Below are 11429 nucleotides of genomic sequence, written 5' to 3' on the forward strand. Positions count from 1 at the left end.
ACTGGGTGGGTAGATCTTTGTAGCAAGGGAATACTTTTGGCTGGATTATAGTTCTTCAGCTACTGTCCCACTGCAGTATCAGAATTACCAACAGCACACTGCTGTAAACATGGTTGGTACTGCCCTGCATAAGCAGGTTTTGTGAGTTTGTCATTTGGTGTATTAGTCTCAGTATTAACTTGGCAATCAGCTTCTGGCCTGATTTCATTTAGTGTGCGCAGCCCGTTACCTCTGTAGGACCTTATGTGTATATCTGTGCGCACACTTGTGCACGAGTTGACTCCATGTTCAACCCTGATTAACTTAGATGTGCAGATCTGGCCCGGTCTGTCTTGCGTAGGTAGCCAGACGTGGATTAGTGCAGTAACAGACCATGTCACACAGGTCATATTAGTGCTCAGCTCTGGCGCTGTGCATGAACCTTTACAGTACCAACACAAGACCTGTGGTGACGAACACTACTACCAGACTGCTTCTGCCTGTCAGGTCTGCTTGTATATTAATAGATTACAGGTGCTATTCTCTTTTAGATCGTGATCTGATCAAGGGGGTCATAGATGTTCCGTTATAACAGCAGCTTTGAGAGTCAAAGTTTCTGGTGTTAGATTAGCCTAGCATTCAGTGTAGCTTCATACATTTACAACCCAGAATTTAGCTGCACAATTTATGAAGTCATGTCAGTTCACTGTCATTGCATTGCAAGTGACAATAGGTGGACTGACAACAATACAATAGCTGCCAGACTGTCAAGTGGATTTTATTACATATTCTCTCTAAATTACTACTCAAAATATGATGACCAAAATAATCACATGGCTGCTTTTTGTTCTCACTTTTAGCCTTAGAATGGAGAAATGCAGTGATAAGGAGCAAGTGTCCCCTCAGTCCTCAGCCCACTGTTTGTTTAGTGTACAGTATGGAGGGATTTGGGTTGTTTATAGTTCTGTTGTGCATCCAGTTAAATAATCATCCATATAATGACTGAGAAACAGGTGAATATTTTTGTATTTATTGTACATTTGTAACCAAAAAGAGATTATTTATTTGCAATGATTCAATTCAACATGTAATGTACCACTTGTTGTGCTTCATTAAGTGCTTTGTTCTGGATGTACTGATAGAAAATGAATCCGCAGTGGGTCTTAATAGATCTTTGTGTGCATATTAAGAGTCTTCCTTTGCAGACCTACTTTATGCTACATATGACTACTGTGTGAAGTGAGGGGAGTCACTGTGCCACGTTTGTTAAGTTATTGTAAAACAAAACCCAAAGTAGATCACTACCTCTACCTTGTGGAGTTCATACTAGCCATATGCTGTGTTGCATGCTGTGTATTTTGCCCCCAAGCTTTTTTTTTTTTTTTTTTTTTAAGTTTGGCTCTGGAGCTGAACGCTGCAGCACTTTGTATACTTCATTAAATGTTACAAATTACTTTCTGTATGGTTGTCTTTTCTTCCTTGAAATAGAGATCAAAGATCCAATAAATCTCAAATGACTGATTTCACTGTGAGGCAGATTCCACTTCAATAAACTCAATCTTTCCACCATTTGACAATCAAAACTTTTATTTTGTGAGATAATAAAATTAACATTGCAATATTAAAAAGAAATATCCTGAGATACTTGGAATTTTCATGTAAAGTGTAAATGAGGCTTTAATGATGAAATTATTAGACATCGGAAACTAGAAGTGTGGTTCAGATGCTTGAAAAGAAAGGTTACATTCAAAAATTTGAGGTGTATTTGTAACAAAATTACTTATATTAAACAGCATAAATAGCTCAAATGCATAATTCTGATTGAATATAAAATGTCATTTTAAAGCTCAAGAATCATAAGCAGCTTCACAGAAGTGCAACAAACTGAAGCTGTCCCTTTGTTCAGTGGCAGAACACATTTGCACTACTTTCTCAATGTGTGATAATGACCATTAAATATACAATTCATACTTGAGAAACTTTCCAGTGAGCCAGTTTCTCATGTATATTGTGAGCAGATATGAGACATTTAGGTGGCAGGCCAGGCCTTGCAGTAACATACAACGACCATAGGATGCGTTTGACTCCAGCAAATCAAATGATGCAAGTTTGACAAAATTTTGCTTTGCTGGGTTTGATATTTAAAGTCAAGACGTGCAACCAATATCAATAAACAGTGTTCAGTAACTACTTGGCAGGAGCAAACCCCACACGATCGGCGTTCCTGTCGAACACAGTGTAGTACTTCCCGATGAATACGTCTCCCAGGATCCACAGGGGGCCTGCAGGAGGCGGGATATCCATGGCCATGAAGCCCGACAGACAGATTGACATACCCATCTGAGACTCCTGCATTAGATGAGAAAGATTCTCATTGTCAGCAAAAGCAAAATACTAATCAGTTTAGCAAGGATGTTTAAAGGACGGGTTCACACTTTTTTTCTAGGTATATGTACTATACCCCGACAGATACTGGATTTGTGAGGCATATACTGATAGATATTTGGGAGTTAAAAAAACGAAACAAACAAACAAACATAATATATTGGCCGATAGTTTAACAAACACTCTTGATACAGGTCCCATAGATTTGTTTTTGTGACCTTTGTCACCAAGATACTTACCAAGCTGGACATTTTACAGTAAGAAAACTAAAAACTAACTAACTCAATACTCTCTGATGATGATGAAATGATACAGTTTCAACGACAATTGAGACATCGTCAATTAGTGACACACATGTGGTTTCCATGAATATTTTTGCCAATTTTGAAAAAGGTTAGAAAAATATTCTAATTGTTCTAAGTGCAACATATAATTACTTAATGTTTTGTAACTTGTTTTATAGTAAAATGGAGCTTAGAATAAGTTCAAGCAGGAAGACTATCACTCATTCATTCTCATTTCTCTCCCTTTCTCCTACCGCTGATTAGGGTCGTTACTTTTAGTTAACAAATAAGATTCTGCCACAATTTACATCAGCCAATCACGCCTTAGTTGCCCAACTTTAAATCTGTTCTTCTCTCTGTTGTTGTCAGCTGTCATTTCAGTACAAATCATCGCGACCCTCTGCCACCCCATTCACCTCCACTTCATCACATCAGCGCCAGGTCCGAGATCACCAGAAGCCGCTCCTCTCCTCATCATCCAGATCCAAATATTCATCATCACCACCAGTGTCTAGACTCCATTGGGGGGATATCTTATTTTTTTTAATATATGCAACCTGCTGTATCTTGATGATCAATGACTAGTTGGATGTTGCCATGGCTCACTTGCTAATAATTGTCCTTTACTCATTGATATTCACTAAAAACTGACCAATTCAGAGAAGAAATACACAACAATTTGTTTTTGGTGTCTATTTTGAGATGGCAAAGAGGCACGATGTTGAAGACGTCCTGAAGATGATTATGGACGGTGATTCAAGTGAAATGGAGCAGTTAGGGGAAGATGATGATGATGAAGAGGAATGGACTCCTTGATATGCTATCGAACTTTACACGTTCAACTTCAGATCCTGAAGACAGTATATGTACAGTTGGTGCCAGTAATCAATACATGGACCCTCTACAGAAGAGACAAGAAGAAACTGAAGCCCAGGCAGAAACCCATGGCCATGTGAAGGTTTCAGGCTACTGTTGACAAGTCACTCACAAGTGCAGGAAAGGGCAAAAATTAAGTGTGGCAGACAACTATCCTCTCCAGAAGCAGTAGGAACACCTCCCCGCAAAAGGCCAACCTCTAGTGTGACCCCTGATGTGAGAAAGGACGACACTGATCATTTCCCTACATGGGAAACCTGACAGAAATGCAAGCACTGCACTTCTCCAATGTCTACAGTGGGAAATGTGAAGTCCATCTTTGCCCGTACAAGAACAGAAACTGTTTTCTTGCCTGCCACATTGCAAAATAAAGAGGTTGTGAAACAAACAATGAACCAAACTAACTGAAAAGTTCTTTTCCTTTTGGCCTTGTTGGTGGGTTTGTTAAATATGTATCAAATATGATACAAAACAAAGCTCATATATGCAAAGAGTTAGTTAATTTCTTATGTGTTTTTAATTTGTCAGAAGGTCCAATAAACTCTCCATTTTCAAAGAATTAGAATTTTCTGGCAATTATTTGATGGTTTGGGGTTCACAGGGTTAAAGTTTAATAAAGCTAATATGAGCAGCCGTGCGTATATCATCTTTTTATTATTTTGCCTCCACTACGACTCAGCAAAGAAACACATTATGTGGAAATGAAGAGGGAATTTTGCATTAAAATAAGTGACTTTTGAAGATTTCCACGTAATTGGACTAATTTAGACTGTTGAAACCTCATATTAGCTTCAGCTAACTTTGAAGTGCATTATTTTTATGCATTTTGTTAAAATGTGTGTGTTAAAATGTCGGATGTTCATGTTCAATGTGGCCAAAGTTTCAAATAAAGAGGTAAACGTATGTACAAGTAATCCCTGTGAGCAGAAAGCTCAGGCTTCAGACTGCTCTGAACGCTCGGTTTCCAACAGTGTTTTCTACTTTCGAGATGAGCTGACGTCAACTCGTAACAGATTTCTTTATATGGTTATTTGCTCCAGGCACAGCACGAACGGTGCAGGGAGATGCTATACAGTCATTTGGCAACAGCAGACTAACATTTTACTAGCTACGTTACCTTTGTTATTTCCTCACTGAGGACGTTTTCCTCTTTAGTCTGCATTTTAGCACATTTCCCACACGTAACTTATACTGCTTTATCACACAATAAGCAGGTAATGAGCGTAAGATTTACCAAACAGAGACGTCTTGCTGTAATCTTTGTTGCTACAGATGTTTGTGCTGTCCACCCTCATATTCCGGATCGGATTTGGGCTCAAACAAGTATGGATGGATTTGAGAAGTTGACGTTTCGAGTAAAGAAGGAGAAAAAGAAATGAAATCCTGCTACAATAGTTTGTTTACATAGCCTTACGTAGCCAGTAGAAGAAGCCTGTGATACAGCTTCCAGAAGCTAACCAATCAGAACAGAGTGGACTCATTGGGAGGGGGGCCTTAAAGAGACAGGAGCTAGAGCAGCCTGTTTCGGACAGAGGCTGAACTGAGGGGCTGCATAAAAGGGCCAGTATAAGATAAATAAGGATTTTTTTTAAAACTGTGAATCATGCAAAGCTACTCTAGTGGAGTCCCAGAATAAAAATATAGAGCTGGTAATGAGGATAATAGGTCCCCTTTAAATAGTAATCATGTTAAAACATGACTAATACAGAGACTGATAACTTCTTTATGTACATAGGGACAAGTTAATGTTGTATTAAGGTAGAATATCAGTCATTTTGTGTCAGCCAGGATATACAAGTTAAAATTCAGTTTATTAGATACACCTGTGCACTCTAATGCAGTCTACTGCAATGTTTTGTCCACCTATAGCTACATACATCAGGGAGACAGAATATTTGAAACATGCCAGTAAAATGAGGTCCAATACGCAACCATTAATTGGCCTCACAAATTAGATGTTATATAACAGTGTATATTGTACATCATCATCAGCCCATCAAATAATTTGAAAACTTTTACATGTACATTTGGTGATCATGGAAGGAAAGGTTTTCAAATGTTGGTTAAAAGTTGACAGTGACAAAACTAAAGTGAAAGTCAACCATGTGACGTAAGTGTCTCTACCTTCATGACATAATCCTCTCCAGTCAGGTTAAGCATCTTCCCTCCAATGTTGAAGGAGATGACAGGGAGAGATGGGATCTTCTTACAGTCAATCAAGTACTACAGAGGGAGAGGAGAATATACTGAAATGATCAATCAAAACTAAAGTGAGCTTTGTCAAGATACTGCACAGTTTACAAAATATATCTACCTCTCCCATCAGCAGGGGCAGAGCTCCAATGGCTTTCTGCAGTGCTCTGACTTCCTCCACGGGACCTACGATTAGGGACGTTCCCGTGTCAACAATCGCCTGGCAACCGGCTTTGCAGAGAGTCAGTTGGTTGCCAACTTCAACTCTGTGGGGGCAGGTTAGAGAGGGAGTAGCAGGGTGAGACAAGAGACACAGGAGTCCTCAGTTCACTTTCATCACAGGGCAGCTTGGCAGGCAATTGGTGCACCTGCTCAGAAACACGTCATCAAGTTACTGTAATGCAGAACTGAAAATTTTAATGGAAAAAATAAAACCCCTTTATTTGCATATTTCCAAGTTCTTTTGAGGGGAAATCCTAATAAATTTAGTAATAACGTCTAATTTAATGTGTACATGTACATTCATATTTCTCATGTGCCACACAGGGTTTTTCCTCACCCGTTCATCTTAATCTGCCAGTAGGCCTTGCGTGTAACATTGACATAGTGCAGGTCTCCGGTGTAGTACTGAGGATCTGTCCCACCCAGCATCAGCTCCCCTCCTACCGCTGCTGTCTGGTCTCTAAGAATGAAGGTACGGAGAAGCATAATTCTGTATCTCAACAAACACGCCAGTACAGAGGGCAGTGATCCAACAGCTGGCTGAATACAATGAAATTTTTTTATTATAAATACTTCAGAAACCAACCTGTTTATGTAAAAAGAGAAGATGTTCTGGGGCAGCAGCTTGGCAGCCATGGCTGTGTCAAACACTGGGGTGACACCAGCTACTGATATGGAGGGGTATGCCATGCCCAAGACCCCATCGAACCGTGCGACTGCGAATGTGATGCCAGGCTGTTTCACTGCTTCACCAAACTGCTGGCCAGGTACAGCCAGGCCTGCAACCTGCGAGCACAGGGCAAAGAAAGTGGGGCGAGAAGTCAACACAAATAGGAAAAAAGTCTTCTAATGAAATGATAGGAACGGCATGACCAGCAAAATCGTGGAATGCAGTTGAACAAAATGGGCTATGTGACAGAGTGAGGGAGGGAATGCGCGTGAGCGTTTCTCAAACTCACAGAGACAGTGTCTCCGCTGATGAAGCCAGACAAGCTGCCTCTGCCGTACCGGATGGCAAACTTTGTGCCATTCTGAACGTACGTGCTTGACTTCTTTGAGTTGTAACGATGATGAAGCCCTAATGAGAGATGACAAAATGAAAACATACAGATGTCATGGACTGTAGGAATGCTGACCTCCCTGTGGTTAAAAATGCAAAATGATTGCATGCACATCTTAGGTAACAAGAAAGAAAAGTGAGATATTTTAGTCACTACCATTTGAGAAAAACAGCAGCATGTTCCATAAAACTGCACACACACAGTATATAACATGTTGAAGGAGTCAGTTTCCCAAAAAGCAAACTCACAGCAGGCCAAATCGATGAAGGAGCAGTGAATGGAGGGGACCCAGAGGTTAGAGGAGCCGGTGTCAAACAGCACAGTGAATTCCTGTGGAGGGGTGCCAATACTGATCGCCCCATAGTACTGGGCCTGAGGAGACAATCAGAACAAAGATTTTAACATTTAACAACACATACAGGCAATTTTCACAACAGATGTTTGAAACTACAGCAGGAAAGCAGACGTGTAATTAACAACATTCACATCTCTGTCTCATTTGATGATCTAGTCTTTCTGGTTCTGTCTCAACCTTCTTACAAGTCATTTAAAATAACAAACAAAATATAAGGAAGGTAAAATAAATAAAAAATAAACCCATGATGTTGAACCTATGCCAATGTCTAATATTTACTTTGTCATTCCCTCCCTTTTCTCACTGGGAATGCTCAAATATTGAACTTTTGGAACTTCGTTGACTCACAGTACATTGTTTGACTACAAAACTCTTGAATTATGCTGCACTAGTGGAGAAGTGTGTTGACATTTTACGCATTTGGAACTCCCTCCTATGAGGATGCAACAAAATGGGCATCCTCACTGGATGATGACTCAATGGCCATTTTGAGTTTAACTACTAATTGAAGTAGTGGGTATACGTCATAGACTGTGTGGTATACATACATCCATGAAATTAGTGAGTCTCTCTACAGGAACGTTGGGGGAGGGAGAGCTGTCTGGTGCATCACCAGTCTTTGCCAAAGCCCGAAGTTGCTCCAGAGACATCCCATTGTCGCTCATCAGGCGGCGTAGGCTTCTTGTCTTATGAAGGGGAACTCTGTTAGTTAGGGGAATAACATATTAGATTAAATGTCACTGTCACAACAATGCGCGCGTGTTCTATGCATACGCGCAAAACGGCTACTTCCTGATTCAGAGCTATCGGACTTGGATGCAAATCTTGCAACTGCACAAAGTGTACAGTTATCGGCAAACATAATTTGAAACGCACCGGTGTTATTATTCAAGGTGAATAATTCGCACATGAATTGGACACACCTGAAGCTAATTAACTGTGCAAGAGAACAGCATGAGGATTTAACACACACGTATACATTAATCTACACTCAATGATGCCTTTCTTTCCCCAGAAGTGTGATATTGTCTAAAGTGTAATATAAGCACACATTGTCATATTATGTTTTGCCTTAAGTTGGCAGCTGACAAACTGTATTTACCTTATGATGGCAACGCTTTGTGTTACCAGCAACGCCCCGAGGATATAAAATATCTCCGGCCGTGTCATCTCTGTCCTCGAAGAGTAAAAAGACACTTTTAAAATGTTTCCGATTCTAGCAGGCGCTCAAACACAAACCACTATTTCAACTGACGCAGGAGGTTAAATGTGCTTCGGCAATGTCCGTATTCACTCGGTTTCCCCCCGCTGTGGACGCCTCCGATTGGAGGAAAATAATCAGTCAGGTGTTGTTATTGGTCGAAGCCAATGGCCATCATCCGTCATTATAAACCAGTGCACTAGATCTCTGAAGGGTCACGAGTTGTGATGTGGGAGTGAAATGAATGATAAATCGCATACTAACACGCTGTGTAAATGTTTGCAAACCCAGCTGAGAAAAGGTTTCTCATAATAGAAAACATACTTTAAACAGTTTGTTGAATGCCAGATGTTATATGTCTATATGAAATTCTTGCAGCCAGAGGAAAGAAAATGCAACTTTTCATTCCACTTGGTCTTGATATTCAGCTGCCCATATGAACATTGACACAGGTTTCGTTTGCTGTAATTATTCCTGCTCTTCATAGTGACCATTAAAAGATCTCTTCATAATGCACTTTCAATGCAAGTGATGGGGGACGAAATCCACAGATCATATTTTAAGCAAAAATGCATTTAAAAGTTGATCTGAAGATAATATGAGGTTTTAGCCATCTGAGTTTGTCAAATAAAGTAGATATCTTACACAGTTACAGTCTTTTTAGTATAAAAATCCCTCTTTATGTCTCAACAGTGTTTTCCTGTTCAAATGCAGTGGAAGGATCATAACAAAAAGAGTGAACTTGGCTAACAGATATTGACTTAATTTCACTAATTTGGAAGACTGAAGCCATATATTAGCTTCAAATAAACTTTTAAATACATTTTTGAACAAGAGGGAGGGCTGTGGATTTTGTCTGCTATCACTTGCATTGAAAGTGCATGATAAAGGCCAGTATGAACAGGATTACAGCAAGAAAAACATGCCAGTGTTTATTTCAGCACCTGACTGTTGTTTTAAGACAGACATGAAAAATTGTGAACCTTTCCTTTGATATTAAAATTGCATGTTATTGGGCCTTGAAAGAAACAGATCGTTTTTTAAAAAAAAAAAAAAAAGTTCAATATCGATGCAACAGAGGCCAAGTTTTTATTTTAAGTCCCATCATAGTCAAGCTGTAAAAGTACTGGACCCTACACTTCCCATAATGCAGCTCACTAACAAAGACTTTCTGTTAAAAAAAGTTATCTCCAATCCCAAACTGAGATAAGCCTGATGACATCACAAGGGTTATTTTCTCAGACTTTACAAAGTTCCTCAAGGGTGCTTGAGCCTGATGTGGGACCATTGCTACATGTCATACCTCCTCCGTCTCTCCTCATTCCCTGTCACCATCCACTATTGAAATGAAGGCATCAAACAAACAAAAAAAAAAAATATATAAATTCACCTTTGAATTAAGACATTATAGCTTATGAGCTGGTGGAATTACTTTCTTAAGGCCTCAGTAATAACATGCAAGTATAAGTGACAATATAAGAGCTTTAAATCAAAACACTATCCAACAAACTGCTTCTTCTGATCATGACAAAGCATGAGGGCAGATAAGATTACAAAACAGTCACTCACCTGGCCTGTCGGACAAGTTTCAGAAAAAAAAAAAAACCACATAGGAAAACCAACACTCTGACTTACGTACAAAAAGTTCACATTCACAAAACGTCATCCATCATCATCAATCAGACTTCAGGCTGTTGACAACAAGAAAAGCTGGTCCCCACAATGAAAACCATTAAACTTTAGAGATGAGACTTGATTTATGGTCAAGTTTATAGGTTAAGTTTAGTTTGAGTTTACGGTCAGGGTGGATGTTTGGCATGTAGAGGTTATGGTTAAAGTTAGGGTAAGTCTCCAGTTAATTAATGCAAGTGGATGCAATATCAAAATGACAAAAACACCTTTGTGTGTGTGTATTTGTCTGAATGACCATGTTGACATATATTGGCGTTCTTTCCACTCCTCTGTTTATGTGTATATGGCAAAAAAAGAAAGTCCACCCACACATTTTTTCGTTGTTGTGACGTTGTGAGGAAATCACACACCTTTAGGTCTGTTTAGACTTGATGACAGAGAAAGAGACAGAGAGAACAAGGACAGAGAGGGAGGAGCAGGCATCTATGGCATCCTGGCCCGACAGGAGTACAGGCCAGGAGTACATGCATGGGAGAAATCTTGAGCTACTTCTTTTATTGGATCCATAATCGAAGATAAAACATTACAGTTACATAGAGTGGACTAAACTGGACCATGACGGTAAGAGCCAACTCTTTCTATTGTATATGAATACTCAAATATATGTTTTAGAAGAGAGCTGGGCCAAAGGTTGGATGATTCTGGTTTTGTCACCTTCTTGTACGTTCTCCCACCAGTCTCATTCAGAGATTCAGGCACATGCTAGTGTGGCACCTCACATGTGATTTACATGTACCACCAATTCACTGAAAAGATGACCTGAACACATTTCATATTACAACTGAAACTCTATGTTATTAGATTACACAATAAATCATCCAGTAAGCTAAGTAAGCTTAAATAGCAGCAAGTGGGTACAATCAGAGCACCTCAGAAGACTCTAAGCAGACATACAGTTTAATGGGAGAGACCAGTGATAATGAGTTTGCTTGAAAAGCTTAAAATGTCTTGCTATCATACTCCAACAACTGTTCAAATATTGTTCTGATAAAATATTTTAGCCTATAATTGACTATAAACATATGTTATAAACACAATTTGTGTCTAATGAATTATGCTGAGGAGTTCTGTATTATTATTGCGAGGGGTTTTACCAGTTCATGCACGTGCATGAGGAAGATTTTTGCAAACAATGCTGATCTCTCCTCAACTGGTTTCTCATTCAATTTTCTCAATACATT

The 11429-nt window shown here is 39.5% G+C and overlaps 1 protein-coding gene across 1 annotated transcript; it reads right to left on the bottom strand.

Annotated features, from left to right (window-relative positions):
• Positions 1–1548: 1548 nt before the first annotated feature.
• napsa (napsin A aspartic peptidase) lies at positions 1549–8661 on the bottom strand. Its single transcript, XM_042392325.1, has 9 exons — positions 8458–8661; positions 7904–8057; positions 7249–7372; positions 6899–7017; positions 6526–6725; positions 6277–6399; positions 5839–5983; positions 5649–5747; positions 1549–2328 (listed from the first exon to the last, which is right to left on the bottom strand). The coding sequence occupies exons 1-9, from the start codon at positions 8523–8525 to the stop codon at positions 2167–2169; spliced, it is 1194 nt and encodes a 397-aa protein (XP_042248259.1). The 5' UTR covers positions 8526–8661; the 3' UTR covers positions 1549–2166.
• Between the last annotated feature and the right edge of the window lie 2768 nt (positions 8662–11429).

This window comes from Thunnus maccoyii, chromosome 18, assembly GCF_910596095.1.
Source record: "Thunnus maccoyii chromosome 18, fThuMac1.1, whole genome shotgun sequence".
Taxonomy (NCBI): Eukaryota; Metazoa; Chordata; class Actinopteri; order Scombriformes; family Scombridae; genus Thunnus; species Thunnus maccoyii.

Bases quoted from the DNA above. Each gene is read 5' to 3' on its own strand.
- napsa (XM_042392325.1), bottom strand. From the start codon at position 8,525: ATGACACGGCCGGAGATATTTTATATCCTCGGGGCGTTGCTGGTAACA. The intron at 7,018-7,248 runs GTGAGTTTGCTT...ATCTCTCATTAG, and splicing joins CTTCATCGATTTGGCCTGCT to GGCTTCATCATCGTTACAAC. The intron at 6,400-6,525 runs GTTGGTTTCTGA...CTTCATTCTTAG, and splicing joins TTCTCTTTTTACATAAACAG to AGACCAGACAGCAGCGGTAG.